This window comes from Theropithecus gelada, chromosome 1, assembly GCF_003255815.1.
Source record: "Theropithecus gelada isolate Dixy chromosome 1, Tgel_1.0, whole genome shotgun sequence".
NCBI lineage: Eukaryota > Metazoa > Chordata > Mammalia > Primates > Cercopithecidae > Theropithecus > Theropithecus gelada.
Genome location: NC_037668.1, coordinates 164342746 through 164368419, shown reverse-complemented (window position 1 = coordinate 164368419; position 25674 = coordinate 164342746). Strand labels below are relative to the sequence as shown.

Genomic DNA, 25674 nt, shown 5'->3' with positions numbered 1-25674 from the left:
CCCAGCCACTCGGAGGCTGAGGCAGGAGAATGGCGTGAACCTGGGAGGCGGAGCTTGCAGTGAGCCGAGATCGCGCCACTGCACTCCAGCCTGGGTGACACAGCGCGAGACTCCGTCTCAAAAAAAAAAAAAAAAAAAAAAAAAAAAAAAGAACCAACTCCACACGCAGATGTCTCATCTCTTCATAGGCCATAAACACACTTGTCCACAAGTACACCACACACACACACACACACACAGAAGCATACATTCATAGGCACAGGTAGGCCCACATCTAGAAGCAAAGACACTCCCACATCAACCCCCAGGCACACTGACCCACATGCAAAGTCCAAGACCTTGACTCCTCAGCCGCACCCTCAGCACAGATCTTCCTCTGTAGCAGCCTGGGTTTCTTTTCCAGAGCACTGAGTTCCCTCCATTCGTGGGGCTTACCTTTTCCCCTCTCTAGAGCCCATGGGCTGCCCACAGTGCTTCAGAGTACTGTGAGGTCTTGAGGGTCTGGGGAGGTGGCCCCCCACCCCCAGTCCCAGGCGATGAGCTGCTATGGAGAGGCTAAGCCTGAGACAATGAGGTAGTTCTGGAGCGCTTAAGGGAGGGCGGGAGCGGGGTAGAGGACATACTAGAGCACTGGAAAAACCTGTGAAAGATGCTTTGATGGGGAAAGCCTGCAGGACCCAAACGGCTGGAGGGTGCTGGTCTGCACCTGGCAGAAATAGCCCTGGCTCAGGAAAGGCCAAGACCCAAATGCCCACCTGGGAGGGGCCAAGACGCTAATGTCTACCTGGCTAGAAAGGGATCAAAAGAGCAGGCTCCAGCTCTGAGCTATTGCAGGAGCCTCAGTTTCCTTAGGGACAAGATGGGGGAGGGAGGCGCCCAGTGGAGGAATGAGGTGAAAATGCTCACAGGGGGCCTTCTTGGCAGAGGTTCAGGGTCGCTCCAAGAGAAGTCAGTAGAGGTCACCAATCTCTATGAGGGGTGCCGCCTTCTGAACACCCACCTTCCCCAGGCCTCTGGGACCCTGATAGGATGTCCAGTAGGCAGGGAAAGGATGCCTCATCCCCTGACCCTTTAGGAGACCAGTGTACAAATATTGTAGCAGCACAGATGAGGATGGACACTATCTTAAGGTTCTCAGCCCAGATGCCACCCCAAAATGCCATGCTGAGATTTTGAGCCTCCTTAGTGGGAGATGGGTCTGCTTCCCTCCAGTCCTTTTCACTGACCCCTCCAAGACGGCTCTCCCTGCTCCTCCGCCTCCCAAGAGGGGCTGTGGGACACCTCCCAGGGGTCCTCTCCGCCGGAGACACACTCAGGAATGAGGGAGACTTCTCTCAGGAATGAGGCTTGGAGGTTACTCTGAACACCTCCACAATCCCCCAAAACGTTCCTTCCTGCTTCCACCTTCCACAGGGAGGCCATAGCCCAGGGGGCGTCCAGACTGGGGACCAGCCTTCCCCCAAGTACCCTGTGTGGGACCTCAGGCCCCGATGGGAGAAGACCTACCCTGTAACCTCAGGGTCCCCGAGTTTGGCCCCAATCCTGTCTCCCGCGAGTCGCAGCAAGACCAGGGTCCAGCCTTGGTGTCAGGGTCCCAGGCGGGGAGGAGGCCGGTTCCCGGGGAGAGGAGACCCAAAAGCTCCCCGCCGACCCCGCGCCCCTCCCGGCTGCCTCGGGCGCTCACCTGGACAGCGCGGACCAGTCCTTCCTGCTGACAGCCATGCTGCAGGAGCCCCGCGTGGCCGCCCGCGCCCCGCCGGCCGCCGCCTCACCTGGCGCCCCTCCCCCGCCCGCCCAGGTGGGGTCACATGGCCGCTTATCTCACCCCCGCGCGCCCCGGCCGCGCTCCGATTTGCCGACCCGGGAGCGGCCTCTGGGGTGTGGGCGTCCCAGACAAAGCCGCATTGATCGCAGCCCAGGCCGGCCGGGCCGCGAGGCCGCAAGCGCTGGGTGGACCGTCGGACGGATCGCGGGACCGACCGACGGACGCCCGGGGCCGGCGTGGGGCTGGTCGGCTGCCCGGGGCGAGGGCGGGAGACTTCCTGCTCAGAACCAGTCCGACCAGCTTGGCGCTGGGCCGCCTCCCCGCGCTGTGTCGCGGCCCGGGTGCCGGGGAGCTGGGCTGGGGGGCGGGGACCCCTGCCGGGAACCCGACTTAGCCCGGAGAAGCTCAAGAGCAAGAAGCCGAGCGGAAAAGTTAGCGCAGGTACTGTAATCTCGGAGCGCCCGCGCCTTCAGGGCCCCTTTCCAGAGAACGCCCTCCCCACTCCCAGGCTTCAGAACCCACCCGGGCCCACCGCCCCAGTAGGCCTGGCTGAGATGAATGGGGCTTTGCTTTCTGAGCTGCACATAAAACACGCCCCTGGTAGAGCCAGCCCCACCCAAAGGGAGAATCTTAGACTCAATTCAGCAAACATTTGTGTGCCCACAGCCTGAAAGCACAAATATGTCAAAGGCACTGTCCTTGCTCTCTGATACTGGACTTTGGCTGAAGTGGCAGGGTGTATAATAGGGGCAGAGGAAGCTCAGTTTTTCTTCTCCGAGGAAAGATTAAACACAGATATCTAGGACTCGAATTTTGGAGCACCGTGAGACAGCTCAGGCACCCCGGTACCACCTGGCTCCCTTTATGTGCCCATCCGGGCTGGTGCGGGGCCAGGTGCTTTCTTTCCAGGAACCAGCGTCAGGTGGGCTAAGAGAAGGTCAGGTGCTGAGCATGGGGAATCTTATCTTCCCTGATGGATCTGAAACACAGGGTCAAGGCACAGCTGCAGTTCCTGCCCTGAGAGGAAGGAAGCACAGCCGCCAGCGCCAGGATGAGAAGATAGAAAAGGAGCCGGAGTAGGAACTGCCCTCATGCTCCCGGGCCTCACTGCCCAGCCTCAGCCTCTCTTTGGTGCTCATCTCAGGCCCTCCAGCCCTGAGATTCATGGTGAAGGGCAAGCTGGCTGCCGGGCAGAAGCCTGGAAACACACACACACACAGCCAGCCTGTTGAGATTCCCCCTCCCAAAGTACCCCCTCCTCCAGGGAGCCTTCCTTCTTGGCATAGGAGGGGCAGGATGAGGTCCAGGACATGAGAACTGTACTGGTAACTTGCACCCTTGAGGTCTGATTCTGACGTTTGTGAACTATGTGACTTGGAACAAACTCCCTCAGTTTCCTCATCTGTGGAGTGGATGTTATGATACCTTGCTCTGCTTCCTTCCAGGTTGTGGAAATCGTATGAGTTCCCTGCTAGTGACATTAGAGTGAGCAGATGAACGTCGACAAGGCCCCAGGGAGCTCTGAACAGAGGCTAAGGCAGGCCCTGGAGCTGTTTGCTGTTTACAGGAAAAGAGAAAGAGGGGACCCCAATAGTCTAGGTCCCTGCATCCTCTGACCTGGGGCCTGACACTGTCAGGGAAGCTGCTGTCTCCCTGGGGACCTACTGAATGTTCTTCCCATGGCTGGTCAGTGGTGACACCTCAACACAGGAAGAAAAATACTCCTATGAAGTCATCTGAAGCCTGGTCGTGCCAGGGACACTTCATGAAGCCAGGAAACAGTGGGGTTTCTAAAAGCCCAAAATCGAATAGCCTCCCTACAGATATAAAAGCCCAAAGACATGGAAAGTTTGTATGCAGACAACCCTAGAAGTAAGGAAAAGTGAATGTCATATATGTTAGTGCCCAGAAAGTTCCGTGAGGGCAGACATTGTACATTTACGGGATACTTTCTAAGTGCCAGCTACTGTACTTGGTGCTGAATCAGTGCATTCATTTCCTGGGGCTCCTGTGATGAAGTGCCACAAACTGGGTGGCTTTAAACAACAGAAATTTACTCTCTCACAGCTCTGAAGGTTGGAAGTCTGCCATCAAGATGTGAGCAGAGGCCAGGCGCGGTGGCTCATGCCTGTAATCCCAGCACTTTGGGAGGCCGAGGCGGGCGGATCACAAGGTCAGGAGATCAAGAGCATCCTGGCTAACACGGTAAAACCTCGTCTCTATTAAAAATACAAAAAAAAATTAGCTGGGCGTGGTGGTGGACACCTGTAGTTCCAGCTACTTGGGAGGCTGAGGCAGGAGAATGGCGTGAACCCGGGAGGCGGAGCTTGCAGTGAGCAGAGATCGCGCCACTGCACTCCAGCCTGGGTGACAAAGTGAGACTCTGTCTCAAAAAAAAAAAGAATGTGAGCAGAGCCAGGCTCTCTCCAAAGACTCTAGAGGAGAATCCTTCCTTGCTTCTTCCTAGAGCTCCTTGGCATACAACTGCGTTACTCCAAGCTTTACCTCTCTCATCACACAGCATTCTCCCTGTGTCTCTTGTGTTTGTGTTTAAGTATCCCTCCACTCTAATTTAGTATGACCTCATTTTAGCTTGATTATGCCTGCAAAGACCGTATTTCCAAATAAGGTCACATTCACAGGTACCAGAAGTTATGAATTGGACACATCTTTTCTGGGATGTGTTCTACCCACTGTAATCAACAAGTGGCTTTGACATTCAGTGACACAAAGATGATAAGGACTCAGTTCCTGACCTCAGGACATTCTCAGTCTATCAGTGAAGACACACACATGCTGGTGAACACACACATACACAAGCACACATATACCCCAAGCCTCATTCAAGTCAGACTGTGATTAAAAATGAAAATTGTGTCATCAGGAGGGACTGGGGAAGTCTTCACACAAGAAAGAACATCTAAGTTGGGCCTTGAAGGGTAAGTGGAATTCAATTGTCAGAAAGGGCGTAAGGGCATCCAGCTATAGGATACAGCATAAACAAAGACATTGGGACATAAACATGAAAGGTGTGTGTGGAACAGAGAGAAGACTAGTTTGCTTGAAGCACTGAGCCCCTTCCAAGGCTGAAAGGAAACGTTAGAGACAGATAGTAAGGACTTTGTGTGTTGTGCTAAAGAGTGAGTCAGCCTTAGCTGGGTATCGTGACTCACGCCTGTAATCCCAGCATTTTGGGAGGCTGAGGTGGGCGAATCACTTGAGGTCAGGAGTTCAAGACCAGCCTAGGCAACATGGCGAAACCCCGTCTCTACTAAAAATACAAAAAATTAGCTGGGCGTGGTGGCACACATCTGTAATCCCAGCTACTTGGGAGGCTGAGGCAAAAGAATCACTTGAACCCAGGAGGCAGAGGTTGCAGTGTGTCGAGATCATACCACTGAACTGCACTGCACTCCAGCCTTGGCAACAGAGCAAGACTCCGTCTCAAAAAAAAAAAAAAAAAAAACAGAACCAAAACAAAAAAAAAACAGCCTCTATCCTGTAGAATAAAGTTGAATATAGAAAATGAGGGCCGGGCGCGGTGGCTCAAGCCTGTAATCCCAGCACTTTGGGAGGCCGAGACGGGCGGATCACGAGGTCAGGAGATCGAGACCATCCTGGCTGACACGGTGAAACCCCGTCTCTACTAAAAAATACAAAAAAAAAACTTAGCCGGGCGAGGTGGCGGGTGCCTGTAGTCCCAGCTACTTGGGAGGCTGAGGCAGGAGAATGGCGTAAACCCAGAAGGTGGAGCTTGCAGTGAGCTGAGATCCGGCCACTGCACTCCAGCCTGGGCGACAGAGCGAGACTCCGTCTCAAAAAAAAAAAAAAAAAAAAAATGAGAAGGGTTTGGAGGCAGTGTAGCGAGAGATCACACTGGAAGGGAGACTGCTTAGGGGGCTATTTTTTATAGTTGACAAAAGAAATGAAGGCCCTGAGCAAGGGCACCAGGAGGGTGGGGAGGAGAAGGTATTGGCAGGAGTTTTGGAAGGCTGGATGGCTAGGACTGAGTTGATTGACTATGGCTTGTGAGGGAGGAGAAATCTAGGTGACTCGCATCTCCCTGCTGGAGGGACTGGGTGAATGAGGTGCCATTGATGAGACAGGGATGTGAGAGCAGGGGACCTGGGGAGGGGTGACTTTGGACCCCCGAGGGTTTCTCATCCTCAGCATTATGGCCATTTCAGCCTAATAATTCCTTGTTGTCGGGGGCTGTCTGTGTATTGTAAGATGGTTAGCAGCATCCTTGGCCTCTACTCATTCCAATTTAAGGTCTCTGAAGACAGCCAGATGGAGCTGCCCAATAGATGGTTGGTTGTTGGAGTCGGGGAGCTCAGGAGACAGCTTCGCATTGTGTTTTCCGTAGTCCCCAAGGGCCCATACTGAGTAGGAAGGAGGAGGGAATGACTCCTTGTGAGCAGAGAGGTTGGAGTTCAAGTTATCTGTGCCCATGTCCTGGCTCCCCAAGCATCTTGTAGGTGCCTTGAGAAGAAAAAGAATGTCTTATTTGCCTCAGTATCCCCTCCACGCTATGCCTGGCAGAGTTGGTGCTTAGTAAAGGTTTAGAGAATTGCACTAACTTGATTTGGGAAGAACAGGAAAACCCAAATAGCCTGAGAGCCCCTGCCCAGAGTAACATTAGGAGGCTGGGTCGGGAAGAAGCTGAGATCAGGTGGGGTTAAGTATCCAGCATCCTTTGTCTTCAGAATCTGCCGAAACCAACTATGAGCTGATGCTCATAGTTGATGCGAGTGTAAGTGGTACAACTAGCAAAGGTGGGGATGTCATTCTTGTCGACCCAACAGTCGCACTCCTGGGTAGAGAAGCTCTTGAACATGAGCACCAGAAGTGAGACTCATGAATATTCAAATCAGCACAATTGGCAGTGGCAGAAATCTAAATGTCTATCAGCAGGAAAGGGAATGAATGGTGCTTTCATCATTTCATCATTTCATGGCAGTGAAAATGAATGAACTATAATTATCAACAGGGATGGATTTACAACCTTAACATTGAAGGGGAAAAAGCAAAATGCATGCACTTGAGTAAGGTTTACAAAAAGATTCAAAACTCAATGATGTATTAGGAATTCATAAATATGTAGTAACATTATGAAGAGAACCAAAAGAATAACAAACACAAAATTGAGGATTGTATTTACCTTTGTGGAGAGGAAGGGATTGTAATGGGGGAGGGACACATGAGGGCTTCAAAAGTATGTGCAATATCCTAGTTCTTAAAATGAGTGGTTGGCAGATGGGTATTCACTTTACGATTCTTTATACGTACATTAAAAGCGTATGTGTGTGCTGGTTACTTCCCCCAGGGAGATTCTACCAGGCAGGGCTTAGCACAACTGGGAATTCCCTGGTCAAAGTCAGGGAATTTCAAGATTTTTCAGCCAGTGGTTGGGCAAGGGGTCATCACTCTCGTCCCCTCCCTTGAGGTTCTGAGGAGCCTCAGAACAGACGTTCAACCTCTGGAATCCCCCAGAAAAAAGGCTCATAGGGCAGCTTCTCCTTTCTCAGAGAGGACAGAGTGGAGATCTAGGGGGATCCCCAGCCCCAACCAGCTGGCTCGAGGTCACATCCTGACATTTCAGTTCTGTTCCCATTCATGTGTCTCAGCTGAGCAACTGTCATGCTTGTGGCACTCTTGGGGGAAGGGAAGAATTGAATGAAGTGATAAGACCCACACCCTAAAGAATCCAGGACGGTAAGCTCCCTAGCTTTTTGTTTTTACAAACTAACAATATTGTTTAATGTAAATACTGACATTGTGCTGCCACCATTTTATTTTGTGAACTAAGAGAGGTAGAAAACAATTGCCATCTACTGTCCTCCTATTCCATAAGTAAGGGCTAATTTAATACTCCAGTAATGAAATAAAGGCATGCATGCTTTTAGATCAGAGGAATTTCCACTGAATACATTTAGCTTTATGAAAATCTCACTACATTTGTGGCTCTGGTTTCATCATTGTGGGGTGAAGCAGTTGAAATTTGGGTCACAAAGAGCCAGTCAGAAGAGCGTCTGGGAGGCACTAATACAGGGGACACCCAGGTGTCTGTGACACTCAGGGCAGGCAGACAGGTCATTCGGCATGCCCACGCACACACACCATGCTCACCCTTTCTGATGAGTGGCCACAAGCGTTCACACACACACGCTTCTCCCCCAGGGGCTCCCAGGTTGGAACACCTCCCCTGACTGCCAGGCAAGGCCATACCTCTCTCCTGAACCCAGAGCAAAGGGCCAGGCTCACCCAGCCTGTGCCAACCAATGAGAGAGGCCAGTGGTTGGCACTGGAGCCAGTTGGGGTGCTGACTTGAGGCCAGAGATGGGCAGCCTGTTCGGGTCCCTGGGCCTTTGCCTCTGGCCAGGAACCAAAGCCCTGTCAATGTCCAATTTTCTCAGACTGGGAGTCTAGGGACCTACTTCCTAGTTCCAGTTAGGTTTGTGACCTTGAGCAAGTCACTCTCCCTCTCTGGTCCTTCAGACATTGACCACAGTGCTCTAGGCCAGTGCTGTGAGGTTTTCGAGGCTCACCCTGCTCAGCCTTGGTCTCAGGGGACCCACAGGCCAGCCTAGAAGTGTATCTTGGAAGGAAGAGAAGACCCTTGTCCCTCATCTTTAATGAAGGACCCGCAGGCAGACAAGCTTTGGGGATGTCTGAGGAAAGAGACCTGATGGGGGTCAGGAGAAGAGGCTGCCATTAGCACTGGTCCCAGCGAACTGTCCCGGGCTTCCGCAGCTTGGTCACCCACCTGGAACGAAGCTCCCCGCCGGCCCCCGGCTGCCCAGCCCAGAGCCTTGTGGGGAGTATGACTCACTTCGTGGGGGGCCATTGTGGCTAATGTTTAACTCTGCCCCTCCTTCAGCAAGGCACTTTAGCCCCAGCAGCCCTGAGCGCTGGGCCCTGCCCTGATCATGCCTGCTGCTGAGTGGGCTTAGACACACAGCTGAGCTTGGCCTCCTTGCCCTGTGGGGACTGGCCACCTTGTGGAGAAAGGTGGGGGCAACAGCTGGTCCCCCAAGGGCTCTGGGACAGGCAAGGGTGTAGCAGGTGGCATCCTGCCCTGGTCATTCCTACCAAGCAGAGAGGAGCACCAGGCCCATCTCCACCAGCTGCAGAGAGAGGGGATGCCCACCCAGCTATTGTGTGCTGATAACAGATATCCCCCAAGTAGCACCCATCCCTCTACCCTCAGCCTGGGCCCCATGTTGCAAGAAGGCCTCACCTTAGCCCATTTGGATGTCACTTGCACCTCCTTTGAATGTTTCCCCTTCACTAGGGCTGTGGGGACTCTCCGGGTACATATGCAGGACCCTTAACCCCCAGCTGTGTCCTTCCAAGAAAGTGGCTGGTTGGGCTTTGTTAAGGCCAGTCTGTTCTCAGAAAAGGGCAACCCCAAGGCAGAGTGACCTGGGATCCGGTCTCCAGTCTGCAGCTAGCAAACCCTGTAACTTACAGTGAGCTACTTGAACTCTCCAGGCCTCCATTTCCTCATCTGTAAATTTGAGCTAACAAATGTACCATTTTTGTGAGAATGCAATTATATAATTCAGATAAAGCATTTAATATCACATATTACTATTATTGAAATGCTATTATTAAAATAGTCAATAACAGTATGGATTCTAACAGACTTCTTGGGTTGAATCCTGGGCCCACCACTTATTAGCTGTGTGATCATGAAAAGTCCCTAACCTCTCTGTGCCTCAGTTTTCCCCACTGTACTATGAGAATAGTAGCTGTACCTTTCTCCTAGGGTTGTTGTCAAGGTTAAATGAATGAAGGTGCACACACCGGTGCCTGACACATAAGTGTGCTACATGTGTGAGCTGTTACTCAGTGGCAGGCCCCAGCTCCCAGCTCTACTAGCGTTGTGTCCAGGCTGGATGGTGTCGACCCTCCATGGTAAGAGAGGACTGGAGTAGAATCAGGGCTCTCCAGAGGCCAGGCCTCTCACCCTCAGGCCACATTCTTGGCTACAACAGATACTTCCACAGATCCCTCTCCCACCCCCAAGCTCTCCTTCCCCTTGTCCACGGGGCCTCTCAATCCTTGCGCTCTGGATGTGTCTATGCCTATATTTGCTCTTGCTCCATCCTCATAGGAGATGAATTAGGTCTGTTCCTGCCTGGAAGCAGAAGGAGGAACCCGATGACCTCCAGGAACCCTCTGGTTGGCTCTTCTGCCCCTCCTAGAGGGCCACAGGCTTAGGTGTGTTGAGTGGGCCCCACCTCCTCCTCCTCCCACGGGCCTTCTGCACCCACATGTTTGCTTTGAGTCAGGCCCAGAGCAGGTCTCCTGCCTTTACATGACTGGGTGGATACCCCAATCTGCCAGGGCCCCAGGTTAATAGTTGACTGCAAAACTGGGATTTGACTCTGGAACTTGGGGCCAGGCTCTAGGGAAGGGCTGGAAAAGGTGAAACAAGGAGACTGCTTTGGACCCAGGCCAACCGGAGGAGCCCTGTGAGGCGGGGAAGAGTGGGTTTCTGTGGCTGCCTGGGCATGAAGGCATGAAGCCTAACCCCATCCTCTGTGGCCTGGACCAGCCCTGTCAGGTTCTCCAACTTCGTGCATTGAGACTGGGTGTGTCTGTGCCTACAGGTTTGTGTGTGTGATTGGGGTTGTGCTTTTTGCACACATCTGCCTCTCTGCCCACTGACCTATTTATAGCAAGAACCCTGGGCAGAGTGCTGCTTCCCCTAAGGTAGCCCAAGTTGCTGGTTCCCACTGCCATGTTTTCTGAAAGGGGCTGGCAGGCCAGCAGCCCACGGAGCCAGACCATGCCCCAGGGAGTAGCTGGCACTGCACTTTGTACCAATTTCTGGCATTTATGGCAGATAATACATGGGATTTGAGGGCAGAATGGGGACTCAGTAGGGTGGGTGGAAGGATTGCTGCTCTGATAACTCAGCCCCTCCTGGGGCCAGTGCTGCGGTGGTCAAAAAGCCAAGGGACCCTAGATCTGGAACCAGCCACTTCCCTTGCAGGCTTAGCTTAGAAGTCACTATCCCACTGCCCTGAAAAGTCAGAACTTGACCGGACACGGTGGCTCACGCCTGTAATCCCAGCACTTTGGGAGGCCAAGGTGGGCGGATCACGAGTTCAGGAGTTCAAGACCAGCCTGACCAACATGGTGAAACCCTGTCTCTATTAAAAATACAAAAATTAGCCGGGTGTGGTGGCACACACCTGTAATCCCAGCTACTCAGGAGGTTGAGGCAGGAGAATCGCTTGAACCTGGGAGGCGGAGGTTGCAGTGAGTCGAGATCATGTCACTGCACTCCAGTCTGGGTGACAGAGCGAGACTCCATCTCAAAAAAAGAAAAAAGAAAAAAAGGAAAGTCAGAACTTTGGTCTCTGCTTCACAGGAGCCTCTCTCACAAGTATGATGGGGGAAGAGGGGCTGCCCCAGACCCCTACTCCACCCCAGCATGCCCTATGCCCTCACCAGGGTTTGGACCCAGAAGTGAGTGGGATGGAGAAAGGACCTGAGCCAGAGGACAGATAAGTGGCCGCCCCCCCTCCGGGAAAGAATCAGTCCTGGGGGATAGGACCAGTACAGGAGTGTGAAGGGAGGAGGGTGAGTGAAAGTGGGGAGAGCAGAGGCGGGATGGACAGGAGTGCCCAGGACAGAAGGAAGGAGTCACCTGGTGGCCAGGCCTGGAACTGCAAGTATCTCTTCTGTGAGGCCTCCTGCCCTGTGCAGCTGGACTAGGTGAGGGATTGAAAGTGCCCTGACCTCTCAGCCCGGAGCAGTCAGGTACACCCAGCAGACATCAGGGAGAGTTAATCTAGCTTTGCAGAGGAACGAGAGTATGAAATCCGGCAGGAGAAGCGGCTCTGAATGGAGAGGCCTCTTCTGATGGCCAGAGTCAGGGGCAGGACAGGGTCAGTTCTCCGAGGTCAGGGCTCTGGTGAGCTGAGCATCCTGGGTGGTGAGTGTGTGCTGTGTGACATCACAGGGACTCAGCAGAAGGGGCCCCAGGGGACCCTGGCAAGCAGCCACCAATTCCTTAGCCCTCCCTTCAGATCCTGGACTGTGGACTGCAGACAGGCTGACTGGAGCCCAGCACAGCCCTCTCTTCACAAGCCCCAAGTCTTCCCTTTCTTCTCCGTGCTCACAGTCAGAGCTGCAGAAATGACCAGGAAACTGGGTTTTTAATGAAGATGGCTGTGGACACTGTACACACATAGAAGGGGTGTGGCACAGGGCTAGAGGAAAGGTGCTCTCACTCCCTCCTCGTCCTCCACCTGTTACACCACAGGGTAGCTGGGAAGCCCCAAGTGCCTCATGGATGGGTGGGAGCCCACCCTGCTGGGGTGAGGTCTTCAGACACTCGTGTTTGTCCTGCCTCTTGGATATCTCTTTAATCCCAGTTCCAGAGGAGGGCATGCAGGCTGGAGGGAAGAAGTGAGGGGGGAGGTGGGAAGGGATGCTCCAGACATGGGCAGAGAAGTGAGTGAGCTGGGTTGGAGAAGAAGCATGAAGCAGGAGCTCAGAGCGCAGCACAGCAAGCTGGCCTGTAGGGACAAAGAGGCGAAGCCATCAGTTCCCGGGGACCTGTGTGCAGTGCATGAATCCCTGACTTACCTACAGCACATGCAGTCTCCAGGGCTTCTCACCCCTAGCGCACCCCTGGCTGGATCTTCATTCATAGGGGCTCCTACAAGACCTCAGCTTCTCAGCCCACAGGCACAGTTTCTCCCCTTTTGGGACCCCTCACACTGCTCCTCCGCACTGCGGCCCTCAGCTCTTACCTGGCCTTGCCATGCTACTCTGTGGGTGGTTAATTCCCACCTCCATGCTTCTGTTGCGCCATCAGCCCTTTAACGTGCCCTTCCCTTTATCAGCTAACACTTGCCCATCACGTCCTCAGAGAGCTCCTCCTCTCCAGAAAGCCTGCTCCGACCAGTGCTATCTGGTGGATGCCTGCCCTACTGCACATTCTCTCAGCACTTCCACAGAGGGTTTTATGTGGCCTGATTTCCTTGCTTGGCCCAGTTTCTCCAGCTTTTTCCTCAGAGAGTGGGAAGTCTTAGCTTCTCTGAGTGGTAGCTCCTTGGGAACAGGTACTGTGAGTGCTGGGTACTTCGCAGGGAGCACAAATAAAGGACATCACCAGGAGGTATTTAAAAGAGCATAGATTCTCAGAAAGTCAGAGATGAAGGGACCCCAGGGATCCTCTAACCTAGTGGTTCTGAAACTCTCATGTGCATCAGAATCACCTGGAAGGCTGGTCTCACCCCAGAGTTTCCAATTTAGTGGACCTGGGGTGGGGGGTGATCATTTGCATCCCAGGTGATGTAGATGCTGCTGGTCCCGGGACCACACTTGGAGAACCACTGATTTAACACAGCCCCCAATTTCATAGAGGAGGGGAACAAAAAGGGTCCCCAAACAGAAATGACATGCCCAAGATATCACGGTGCTGGAGCCAGGACTGAGCCCAGGAGAGCCGACTCAAATCAGTCTCATCAGTGCCTTTGTCCCTGCACCACACTGAGTACAACCTGCCTGCCCATCATGGACTCCCTCATTATCCTCTAGACTCTGATGGACCCCAGAGAAGGGAGCTGATCTCTAGGTACCTCTATTGTGAGGTCGGAGACTTGGCAGCATCAAACATCTTCTTCCGGCCTTCCATGCCAGACATGGCCTCCACATTCTTCCTCCAGTCACCCACCTCCACAGGCCGCTCCTGTGGACAAGTGGCACACACATCAGGGACTTACCAGGCTGGATGCCCCCCCCCAGCTCAAGAGAAGCGGGGTGATAGAAAACCAGTCTCCTCAGGTGATAAGAAATCCCAATGCCCCTCCCCAGCTGTTTAGGTCCTAGGACTCAGCCAGGCAGGTGGACACGGGCCAAGCCGAGGCCCCACAGGAAGCTGTGTGGCTTGGGAGCACTGGGTGATAGTGGCAGCTACGGGGCTAGTTCCCACCTCAATGCACCTCAGCAAAACCTCCTCCCAGGCCCCATGCCACCCTCCTGGTCTGGCACTCTGCAGGCTCAAGGCCACCTCTTCCAAGAAGCCTTCCCCTGTGAATGTGACTGCTTTTCCATTTCCTCAGTATACTGCCTGGCTTATCTCTTCTCCTCTGAAGCTTCTTGGGCCAGAGACTATGTTCCTGTCATCCCTGTTCCTTACAGAGCCTATCAACTTGGGGCACATATACTGTGAGTTCAACCAACTTTGAATAATTTGTTGCTGGGTGGTTGAACTCAGTTCTCTAATGTCTGTGCTCGTGTGTGGCTATCACCAAGATGAGCTGCTGTCTCCTTTCCCTGTGGTGACCAGGCAGTCACCTCCAACATTACCCTAAATCTCCACGTTCTCTTCACACTGGGAACAAAATTTTTACTTCATGTCTCAGTCTGGGGTCTAGCCTTCTTTATGTCCTAGTTTCTTCATCAGACTGGGAACAGCCTGAAGGAAGGGAGCAAGTCTTCTTTCTTTCTTCCCACACTGGTCTTCCAAAACATTCTAGAACATTCTCTCTGTCAAGCTGACTGGCCTCCAACAGGAGCTCCTGGGCCTGCCTGAGGCCATGTGAGGGGTTGACAAGGGGAAAGCTGGTAGGGAAGAGGGTGGAAGGTTCTGAGGAAAGGGACCTCACCTTCTCTGTGTCTTCCTTCTTCACAGACTTGAGGTTGGCCCGCAGATCCATGGACACCTTGTGCTTGGAACCCAGCAGGGCCCGGAGCATGGCGTCAGCCGAGACACGGACCCGACGCAGGGGCGGGCGCTTGAACTTCCCACGGAGGTCCATCACCTTCAGCTTCAGGTCCTTAATCTGCAGGTGAGAAGCGCCCGGGGCTCACCGGAGAGGGAGCTAGCCACAGGGCACCCTTCCTAAGGACCTCAGATTGCTAGGGTTCCAGCCAGAGATACACCTTAATTTGTCCACCCTTGAAGCCAGACCTATCAGCAGTCACCAGCCTTTTCGTCACCAGGGACTGGTTTTGTGGAAGACGCTTTTTCCACGGAGAGGTGGTGGGGTGGTTTCAGGATGAAACTGTTCCACCTCAGACCATCAGGCATGAGTTTGATTCTCATAAGGAGTGTGCAACCTAGATCCCTCGCGTGCACAGTTCACAATAGGGTTCACACTCCTGTGAGAATCTAATGCCACCGCTGATCTGACAGGAGGCAGAGCTCGGGTGGGAATGCTCACTCACCCACTGCTCACCTCCTGCTGTGCAGCCCAGTTCCTAACAGGCCACGGATTAGTACTGGTCCACAGCCCAAGAGTTGGAGACCCTGCTCTAGGACAGTCAGACCCACCCACCCCTTTGCAAATAGCCACTGCACAATTTGCTGATAAATGGATAGTTAATCAGACAGATAAAGCCTATTAGCCATTGCTAATACTGTAACCTTGAATAAAAGGGGTAGCTCCACCAGACTGAGACTTGTCTGGTTTGGAAGCCCTATTTGGAGTGCAGGGTTGCTTCCTTTTGTTCCTGTAGCCTCATCCCTGCTTCTAACTTATTCCTTCCCAGTGAGCCTTCAAAGCAGCTCACAGCCTTGGTCCAGCAGGGTAATAAACTTCCAGGTCCTAGACCCCTGGAGGAATTTCCAGGGTGTGATCTCTAGAGGGAATTCTTAGGAGCTTGGTGACCCCACATATCATTCCCGGTGGGCAGAAGTGGGAAGGAGGGAAGTGACTTGTGCTACCTCCCTGCCCCCTCCTCACTGCTTGGACAAATGACCCAAAGGAGCCCTGTCCTTCCCTGTTCTGCCCCACCCCACTGGAGCAGGGTCTGGATGGAGTTAATCCTCCCACACTCCATGCTAAGGGAGCACAGAGTACCGAAGTGGGAGCCAGAGACCAGCACTTGTCCCAGGACCACCACTGTGCAACCTAGGACAAGTCCTTGGCCTCTCTGATCCTGAGTGTTCTCCTCTGCAAGGTGCAAATAGCCCCTACTTCATCCACAGGCCTATAGGGAGGATCAAAGGCTATAACACACATGAAAGCACTTCACAAAGGTAAGACGTTATTAACAGGCATATGATTATTTGTGTGGGTGGATAAAGAGAGCGGCTTCTGTTAGGCTGATGAGCCCACATGGCAGGTAAGGAGGAAGTTTGTACTTTTCATGTGTGATTATCCACTCTGCCCATCTCCAGCCCTATGGGGCTAGGGCGGAGAAACCAAAGCTTCCTGCTTAAGTGGCCCCCTCCAGGCCCTGCGGAAGGAGGGGACCTCCCATGGCTGATGCATCTGTGCCCATGCCCCTGCCTAGCCCATCCTGGCCATGCCCCTTCCCTTCCTTAGACTCACCTCCCTGGTGTTGTGGAGACATTTGGCCTCAATGTCATATCGCTCCTCATCCACCACCTCTACCTTGGCATGCAGCTCCCGGCACAGGTCCTGGGGGCGGCAGATGGATCAGGCAGGCGCGAAGAAGAGGGGAACAGAGCCATCAGTTTCCAGCGCTTGACCCTCTCCCCAGCCCCTTTGCAAGACCTGGGATCCAGAGAGGAGCTGACAGTTTCCTCCACTCTGAGGCTCATGACAGGCAATAGTTCAAAGGGTATGCCCTCTGTTCTCCTGTCTATATGTCGTGCTTTCTTAAAAAACAGTATTCTTTTGCTTGAACCCAGGAGGCAGAGGTTGCAATGAGCTAAGATCACACCACTGCACTCCAGCCTGGCGACAGAGTGAGACTCCATCTCAAAACAACAACTACAACATAAAAACAAAAAACAGTATTCTTGGCTGGGCATGGTGGCTCATCCCCGTAATCCCAGCGCTTTGGGAGGCCAAGGTGGGTGGATCACCTGAGGTCAGGGGTTCAAGACCAGCCTGACCAATATGGTGAAACCCCGTCTCTACTAAAACTACAAAAATTAGCCAGGCATGGTGGCATGCACCTGTAGTCCCAGCTACTCAGGAGGCTGAGACAGGAGAATGGCTTGAACATGGGAAGTGGAGGTTGCAGTGAGCCGAGATTATGCCATTGCATTCCAGCCTGGGCAACAGAGTGAGACTCTGTCTCAAAAAAAGAGTATTCTTTCATCGCGGCTTATTGCAGCCTCAACCTCCTGGGCTCAAGTGATCCTCCCATCTCATTATTTTAATTTTTTATAGAGACAAGGTCTCACTTTCACTATGTTGCCCAGGCTGGTCTCAAACTCTGGGGTTCAAGTGATTCTCCCACCTCAGCCTCTCAAAATGCTAGGGTCACAGGCATGAGCCACTGTGCCCAGCAAAATAAAATAGTTTTCTTATGATTAAAGTAATGTTTTAATTTTAGACATTTTGAAAACTATGTATTAAACAAAAATAATAAAAATTAAAATACCTAGTGATACCACCACCCAGGGATACTTAGTAACATTTTGATGTATTTCCTTCCAGTCTCTTTTCTCTGTAATCACTGGCATTTAAATAATTTACCAGTGTTCTGAAAACGTTAAAGACCAAGCTCTAAGAAAGGATAGACAAGTCCTTGGAGAAGTGGGGCTTCTCCAAACCCTGGCCGCCTCCCCATTCCATGCCACCACCCTGACTGCTTGTGAAACTGGGCCCCTGGCTCCGCCCAGCCCAGGCAAGTCACGCCTCCCCTCTAAGGCTCAGTTCAGTGCCTGTAAAATGGAATCTAATGTTCCTACCTCACAGGTGGTTGTGAAGATTAAATGAGACCATGGAAGTGAGGGGTGCCCTGTAAATTATGGAACCTTGAGCTGGTGTTAGTTCAGGCTCTTGCCGCCTGGTCCCTGGAGCCACCCACATAGTGCCTCCAACCCCATCCTGCCCTGCCCCACCTGCCGGGCTCACCTGCAGGGCACTGAGGGACAGGCCACGCGTCTGCAGTGTGGGGATGCGCTCTGCCAGGTAGCGCACCTTCTCAGCCTCGCGCTCCTCATGCTCCTGCTCCCAGCATTCCTTGGCCTTGGCCAGCATCAGGCTCTGGACAGAACAAACCTGCTGAGCTGGGGGCCTCGCATCTCCCACCCGGCATCAGGGAATGAGGCGAGGACAGCCCCAGGCTGGGCCAACTCTGAGACCACCGTCCAGTGTAGAAGTGTATGCAGCGGCCACGGACAGGCTATGCGTGAGGGTACACCAAGTGGCCACACACAATGTTCCTGGAGTCCTGGAACTTGTTTTCCCCTGACAGTCTTCCTCTTACCCACTTACTGTCTGTTTTGACTCACAAAGCTCCAAAGAGAAAAACACATACGAGAATAAAGGAAGTCTCTCTGCCTGCACGAGTAGCTTCCCACTCTGAAGCTGGTCACCACCTACTCTAGGGACCCCAGGTGGGTGCCAGGATCCATACTCGAGGATCCCACCCACTGACCACCTGAGCCTGGCACTGGCTCCAGCAATGCTGGACTCCTTCTGCCCCTCATCATCCTCACTCTGGCCTCCTTCCTTTCTCCTTTCCATAACCCTCCACATCCCTTCAGAGTCGGCTCTCTGCCCCTCTGCCTCCCACTGGGCATCTCCCTGCAGCCAGCCCCCAGCCTCACCTTCAGCAAGAGTTTGCGGGAGGCAGTGATCTTGGGTTTTCTCTGTGAGCAAGAAGAGAGAGAGACAGGTGGTGAAGCAGAGGCTGCAGAACTGGAATTCTGGTCTAGGCCAAGACAAGTGCCAGCTAGGGTTCTCTGTCTTTATCCAGAATCCTCTGCTCACCCTGTGGTGCCTTAAAAGCTCATCTTTGTGATTTAACCCCTGCAGTTCAGACAAGGCTGCAGTCAGCTACCTTGACCTAGGGGCTGAAGCCTTAACTTCCCACTCTGATTCTGCTGCTGCTGAAATCTTGTAAGATACTATGAGGGTCACATGGCTTCTACAGGCACCTCTTTCCTCATCTGTAAATAAGGATATTATGACCCCCCCCCCTTGCTTAGTTCACAGAGTTATTGCAGATGAAATGAGATCATGGATGTGCAAATCCTTTGAAAAGCATAAAAGCTATGTATGTTTTCACACTCCAGGTAGTAATACAGCAATACCTTGATGATCTATCATGCTGCATAAATAAGCCGTGAATTTCCCAAATAAATGAAATGTATCTATGTAGACCTCAAAACTTTTAAAAATGTTAACATCACCCATCCAAATCTTTCTAAGATATAAAACCACTGTTTAATCTTCTTATCAGAAATCCTAAACATGTTGTTGCTTACTAGTCCTAGCCCTGTGACAGTGGTCCCTCAGGGGTGGCAAAGGTGAGTAGGGCTGCTTGGCCCCCAACTAATGAGACTGTGATGCCTTTCGAGCACTAGTATCTCTTCCGGGCCACAGGCAATCACTTCTCATTGCCAGCAGGAAGCATCCTACCTAGACTTAATGTGCTGCAAGCTGGGAGAGCATGGCTCTCCAATGTTATTCCAGGGTGTAAAGTAGAAGTGATTAGGCTTTGAGAGGGAAGTTCTCATGAGAGACAATGGATGAGTTTCAGCAAATGGAATGTGTAACTTCTATTCTGACTGTTCAGAGTGGTTTGTTTGTCTTTTCCTCTCCTAAAGATTTTTGTTACATTTCAGATAAGTGTGATTTCAAAAGAAAGAGCCTATGACTCTAAGCATTACCTCCACGGTTTACACACCGTAATGTACACATGGCAAATGTTTTACTGCTATCTTGTTTCCCCACCGCTTGGTGAGTGAGCTGATGGTCACCTCGTCTGACCATCAGTCAGTGAGGATTCACTTAAATACGAGCCTCAGCAAAACTTCAACATTCATATGAATGTTCAAATGTAACATTTTCAATTCTTTCCGAGAATCTCTGTGCCAAATGTCTCCTCCATCAATACCGCTAATTCGCACTGTTGCCATCCCTGAGTCCCCATCCCTATCCCTGCCATCCCCATCCTTGGACTGTGTATAGGCTGTGATCTCAGTAGCCTGTTAAGTCTGGAGTGTATAGAATGGCCAGTGTCAGGGTTATCTAACACCTGAGGGATTTAAGGACATCTCTTTGCTCCTCGCTCAATGTTCAGCCACTGGGCAAGAGTGGAATAACCCAATGACTATCCCTTACCCCTCAAATATAGCTTTGCACAGGATCAGCTTTGCATGGAATAGGATGGTCCTCCCAGGACTGGACCAGCTCTCAGAGTGGGTGAGGAAGAGCTTGTGCTCAGCAAAGATGCAGTCACACCCAGCCCTGCTGCAGTACCAGTCCCAGGACAACCTTCCAGTGACATTGTACACTGGCACAGCAACTCCCTGGACACTAGGAGACCCCACATCCAGAATCTTCGCCTGATGTTTCCATCTCCTGGGAATTTGTTCAGCCACTAAATACCCTACACCTCCCAGACTCCCACCAGGGCTTAACACAAGCTCTCCCCTCTCCTCAAATGCCAACCCCACCTTCCCACCTTTACTAGTCAGAAGAGTTAACCAGGACAGAGATACCCCAAATACCACTTACCTCACTTCAGGCATCCATCACAGGAAGGACAGGGAAAGAGCAGAACACAGAGTGAGTATGAACAATGAGGATTACATGTGCGGCCGCAGAACCTTGCAGACCAGCTTGGGGAAGGAGGGGGCCGGTGACAACAGTGAGCCAGAGAGTCATCAGGCATCAGGCAGGGGGAGCAGTTCAAGGTTCCGGCAGAACAGAATAAAAACTCAACAGCCCTTTGGACTACCGGGCATTCTTATTGGGAGGTACTGGGCATCGTAAGTTGGAGAGAAGTGGTGGAAGGGGAGGGAAGCCTTAGGGTAGGGTTCCAGTAACATGAAAGCATCCATCTGTGGGTGTGTGGGTAAATTCCCAAAGCTTTGTTCACCTACTGTGTCAGTGTTAAGTGGTGGCCTGGTACACGCAATTCACGTGTTAGATCAAGACAGAAAAACTCTGAGGCACAGGCCAAAAAGGCGCTCCCAGGGCAACCTGAGAGTGAGTTCTGCTCAATGGCTGGGAGGACACAGGCAGCACGGGGAAGACCATCAAGTGCTGTCCCTGTTTGAGGACCTGGTCTCTTAGGGGAAAGCTTTGGGGGTTGAAAACACGGTGCCTCCACTGTGGGGCTGAAGTCTGTGGCAAAGGGACTTGCCTTCCTGGGGCCCCAGATGGCAGTGAGACTACTTACACTTCCGGCATGGTGGCAGTGGGACAGCACCTGGGGGCACAGAGGAACAGTTCATGAGGGAAAGTAGAAACCCCTGCCCCCCACCCAGCTGGGCCTTGGGAGCCCAGCCTAGGAGACAGAGTCAGAATACAAAAGGAAGAAATCAGACACACTGGATTCCAGCAGGTCAAGATGGTACAGGGTTGCAGGGCAGGGGTCACCCAACTACAACTCAGAAGCCTAACCTGGGCCCCTGCCTGTTTTTACTTAAAGAGTTGCAAGATTTTTTTTTTTTTTTTTTTTAAGAATATGCAACAGAAACCTTATGTGAGCTACAAAGCTATCTGGCCCTTTCCAGATAAAGCTTGCTAAGCCCGGTGGAGAACAGAATGGAGTCCATAGGAAATATGCTTGGAAAGTGAGAGCAACCAGGCACAGTGGCTCATGCCTGTAATCCCAGCACTTTGGGAGTCCGAAGTGGGCAGATCATGAGATCAGGAGTTCAAGACCAGCCTGGCCAATATGGTGAAACCCCATCTCTACTAATAATACAAAAATTAGCGAGCGTGGTGGTGCACGCCTGTAATCCCAGCTACTCAGGAGGCTGAGGCAGAAGAATTGCTTGAACCCAGGAGGCGGAGGTTGCAGTGAGCCGAGATCGTGCCACTGCACTCCAGCCTGGGTGACAGAATGAGTCTCCTTCTCAAAAAAAAAAAAAATTGAGATTGTAGCTCACTCTTGAGGGCCTTGAAGGACAGGCTGAGTTTAGATTTTATCCTGTGGATTAAGAGTGGTCATTGAAAGGCTCAGAGAGAGGAAGGCCTGGAAAGTGAATGAGCAGAGTGGATGCTGGAATACGGGTAGCTGCTATGTGGCACAACTCCATCCACAGATGGTAATACAACTGGCACCCCCAGGGTGGGGCAGTGAGAGGCTCTGAGTGGGGGAGGATAAGCCGCGAGGCAGGGCAAATCCTGTGTTCACCCAAGTCTATCTTTCCCCATTCTGGGTTGGTTTTCCTCTCTGCAAAATTAGGGGTTAAATCAGTTGGTTTCCACTTGATGTTTATTATTAATTAATATTAATTAAAATAATATTTAATTAATTTTATTTGGTTGAATCCTTTGTTCTAACCAAATCTTACTTGGAAGTAAAATAAATCCAATCAGTATAAGCAACATGGCATTTTGCCTATCAGAAGGTGGAGGGTGGGAGGAGGGAGAGGATCAGGAAAAATAACTAATGGATACGTCTCTCATATCTGAGTGATGAAATAATTGATACAACAAACCTCCATGACACATGTTTACCTGCGTAACAAACCTGCACATCCTGCACATGTACTCCTGAACTTAAAAATCAAACAAACAAAAAGAGCCAAATGGCACTGGTTGAAGGGGGTTACCATAGCAGCCCTGTGGTCTTCTGTGAGGATACTTGGTCATGGAGCACAATTTGAAGCCCCCTGACCAGGTGATCCTGGGGCCCAGGCCAAAGAGGGGGTCCATGAGGCTGCAGAGGGAGATGTTCCAAAGCCAGACATAATTCACCGTCTTGCCTGGGCCTGGACACAGAGCATTCCAATGCCAGAGGAGGGAGGGACTGTGCAAAAGCTCAGGGAAACGAAGGGGACAGCTGAGGTGGGGAGCAGGTGTGCAGGGGCGCACAGAAACTCTGAGCCAGGCTGTGAGGTAAAGGGTGGGACAGCCCAGTGTGTGTGTGGAGGGGAGGGCAGGCATGGAGCTCAGCGTCAGGAGTGTGGACTTGGTTCAAGAACCTGGTTGTGGGGTCTGGGAGGCGGGGAATTAAAGTACACTTGCAAAGTGCCTGCCAATAATTTCATCCCAGAGCCACCCCTTCCTCTGCCCTAATTCTCTCCTTTCACTTTGTGCCCATGAAGCACTGTCCCAGCCCCAGTGAACATGCTTTGGCCACCTCCCCTGAATCTACCAGTGGATCAGAAAGCCTTCTGGGCCTCCCTCCACCTCTGCCTCCACCTCTGCCTCCACCACCAGGGGAGGGGAAGGCTCGGGTGGAGGAGATGGAGGGGTAGTGTGACCCCAGAATCTCAGCTGTCATGCTGGGGTACAGAGGGAGGGGTATGGAGACAATCCACGAATTCCTGAGATGCTTGGCTGGAATTAGATTTTATAGGCAGCTGCTTATTCTGAGGGTTCTGCTTCTCCAAAGATGCTGAGGAAATCCAAAGGAAACACCAGCTGGCGAAGAGCCACCTCCAGGCCCCTCTGTCCATCATCAGCCTCCAGGAATGCCAGTGTCCAGAGGGCACCAGGTCTGTGTCTGTCTCCCTGGGATGTGCCTTGTCCTTGGTGGGCATTTGGCAGTGATCATGCCTCCCTCTCTCCCTCAGAGAGCCAACTGTCCCCAGTGTGGGGCCCTACCTGCCAAGGCCAATTTGCACCTCATGCCAAGCTCTGGGACCTGCCCCCAGCCTGCCTCACTGACAAATGCCAGACCAAGGGGTCCCACGTCAGGCAAGAGGCCTGAGCCTGTGCTCTGACACCCACCAGACGGGGGCCCTTGCCAGGCTCTGTGGAAGTCAAGCAAGGACTGATAAGTCAGGATGTAGATAGCACGGGAAGGCTTGGAGAGCCAGGATTCCATCTCCTCCACAAGTAGCAAGCAAGGAGATAATGAGAAAATCCTCCACCCACGGGAGGGAGCAAAGAGTCTCTGGTGGTTGCCTCAGAGCTGGGCTTTCCCTTTCTTGAGGCTCTGCAGCATGGCAGGGACTATCAACTAGACTATGAGATTAAGTCTGTGTGTGTAAATGTGTGTAAGTGACTGTGTGTGAGAGTGTGTGTGTGTGAGAGAGAGAGAGAGAGAGAAAGTGAATATATAGGGGAAAGAACTGATCTCTGCACACCCAATGATCACATCCACAAGTATCTAGTTAGGCTCATGTGCTTCCCCCTGCTCCCCACCCCCTGACCTTGGAACCCCATTCAAGGGCATCCCTGTCTTCCTTGCCTGACGGTTAACACTCCCAAGCCCATGGTGCTGGGCTGCCTACCACACACCATACCCCCATCTTGAGCTCTGAACAGCAAAGCCTAATCTCAGAGTTGCTGTGGGACTGTGACTCCCAAACCCGGTGGTAGGTGCTGCCTTCAGCCCTCACCCAAGTCAGGGACTGCCACATGGCCCCCTGCCCCAAGCCTTGGGTTGCCCTGTGGATACTGCCCTGGCTTATGTGTTCACTGGCTCTTGTGCCTCAACCCAAAATGCTGCCACCATTGCCTTCCTCCAAGAGGACCCCCAGTATCTACTGCTGCTCCTCAGAGCCAGGAGCTCTGAGCAGGAGCGGTCAAGAGGGGTTGCCGGTCTGCCCTCCCCTGCTCTTGTGCTGCAGTACAGAGGGATGGGCAAAGGGAGCTAACAGCTTCGCTCAAAGACAAAGAACACAGAAGCAAGATAGTTTCCTTGCTCAGCAGGGGGCTCTGGCCCTGCCTTCTACGCTCCCTGGGAGTCCTGCACACCGGGCACCCTCCTTCTCCTCCGCTGCAGGTATTGCTGACTTTGAGCGCTCACCCAGCTCTCTGATCCCAGGGCCACCCCTTCCCCTGGGTGCACTATCCCTCCCACACCCTGCTGGGCATCCTGTGTGAAAACATCATCCCTTAGGCAGCCTTGGGGCTCCTAAGGAACCTCATGGAAGATTCTTCTCCTCACTCCCAGCTTCCAAATAGCCAGGAAAAGTTTTCACCTCTCACAACAGTTTTGCAAGAGATAGGCCATTCTGTGGGACAAAATGCTGTGGGAGTATTTTAGGAATGTTCTACCAACAAACCAACTGTACAGGCAAGAAACGGTTTTCTCCAGCTCCAAGACCTCGCTTTCTCCTTAAACAAAAGCCCCAGGTTCTCTGCCTGGGATCAACCTAGATCTGAAGTCCTGGGCTGCAGGCGCTTACCTTGTTCAGTCCTCGTGGAGCTGGGCTGGCCTGTGCCTCACTGTAGACCGCAGACTGTGAGGGGCAGAGCCGAGGGGAGGCTATGAAAACTGTGGCCAGCAGCAACTGGCCGGTAAAAATAGAACAGACCCACTGCCCCCTCCTGCTGCCCCTCCTCCCTTGCACCCCTCCCACCACACACACACACACACACACACACACACACACACACACACACACGCACACCTCACAGGGCAGATGCGTGCTGCGATGCACACAACAGGCACACAGGCCGAAAGCCACGCGAGTTTGTGGCTCAGGAGCAGAGGCAAATTCTGTGCACATAGGTGCCACCGATTGAGTGAAACCAGCACCCACCTGGGGAGACTCAAGCTGCAGAAAGGGAAAGAACGAACAGCCAGACCAGGTGTGGGGACTGAACAGAGATGGGACCGGGAGGGGGAATGAGGGAGAGCAAGGGGCCACAGGGAAGGCCCAGAAGGGCAAGTAGCAGCTGGGGGAAGAGGACCATTGGGCTAACCCTGCATCTCTTATAAGGCATTATGGAAATGAGGCCCCCAAACCCATGCTCCAAAAGCCCAAGAGGGCTAAAGACTCAACCTTCCGGGGTTTTTCGGTGGCTCAGGTGCACGTGGGATAGGAGAGTGCCTGGCTGTGGGGAGTGATGTGAGCGGTGTTGCAGGCTGACCCCAGTGAGTGTTTCCAGGGCTGAGCAGAACGGCAGTGGCAGCAGGGCCCACCTTTCCGCTCAGGGAGGTCTGAGGGTCTGCAGACACTCTGCATGCCACTCCAGGTGGGTTTCCTGGAATCTAGATTCCCTGGGTTCCAAAAAACACCCAAGTTTCATGCCAGGAACTCAGTGAGACTAATTCACCTCTCCCCTGCCCTAATCTTCATCTCCAGCCAGAAG

General features: G+C 52.6%; 2 protein-coding genes across 4 annotated transcripts in view; both read right to left on the bottom strand.

Moving 5' to 3' along the window:
* LAD1 (ladinin 1) overlaps positions 1-2018 on the bottom strand; it is a 19421-nt gene extending 17403 nt beyond the window's left edge. The window contains exon 1 of one of the 2 annotated variants that reach the window (XM_025402850.1): positions 1685-2018. In XM_025402850.1, the coding sequence (XP_025258635.1) occupies positions 1685-1722 (38 nt within the window). In that variant the 5' untranslated portion in view covers positions 1723-2018. The remainder of the gene's footprint in view (positions 1-1684) is intronic. The other variant, XM_025402847.1, reaches the window with a different exon arrangement.
* A 9897-nt stretch (positions 2019-11915) lies between these two features.
* Positions 11916-25270, bottom strand: TNNI1 (troponin I1, slow skeletal type). Of its 2 annotated transcripts, XM_025390311.1 has the most exons (9): positions 25122-25270; positions 24765-24818; positions 20848-20881; positions 18270-18311; positions 17572-17703; positions 16072-16161; positions 14401-14577; positions 13372-13481; positions 11916-12303 (listed from the first exon to the last, which is right to left on the bottom strand). In XM_025390311.1, exons 5-8 carry the CDS (start codon positions 17695-17697, stop codon positions 13374-13376), a joined length of 501 nt encoding a protein of 166 aa, XP_025246096.1. In that variant the 5' UTR covers positions 17698-17703; positions 18270-18311; positions 20848-20881; positions 24765-24818; positions 25122-25270; the 3' UTR covers positions 11916-12303; positions 13372-13373. The 2 variants fall into 2 exon arrangements, with proteins under 2 accessions (XP_025246096.1, XP_025246089.1); XM_025390304.1 differs by lacking the exon at positions 25122-25270 and having other exon boundaries at positions 24765-24871.
* Positions 25271-25674: the final 404 nt, after the last annotated feature.

Coding starts and splice junctions, on each gene's coding strand:
- TNNI1 (XM_025390311.1), bottom strand. CDS start 17,697: ATGCTGGCCAAGGCCAAGGAATGCTGGGAGCAGGAGCATGAGGAGCGC. Junction 16,162..17,571: donor TGTCCCTCAGTGCCCTGCAG/GTGAGCCCGGCA, acceptor TGCCGCCCCCAG/GACCTGTGCCGGGAGCTGCA. Junction 13,482..14,400: donor AGAAGGAAGACACAGAGAAG/GTGAGGTCCCTT, acceptor ACTTGTCCACAG/GAGCGGCCTGTGGAGGTGGG.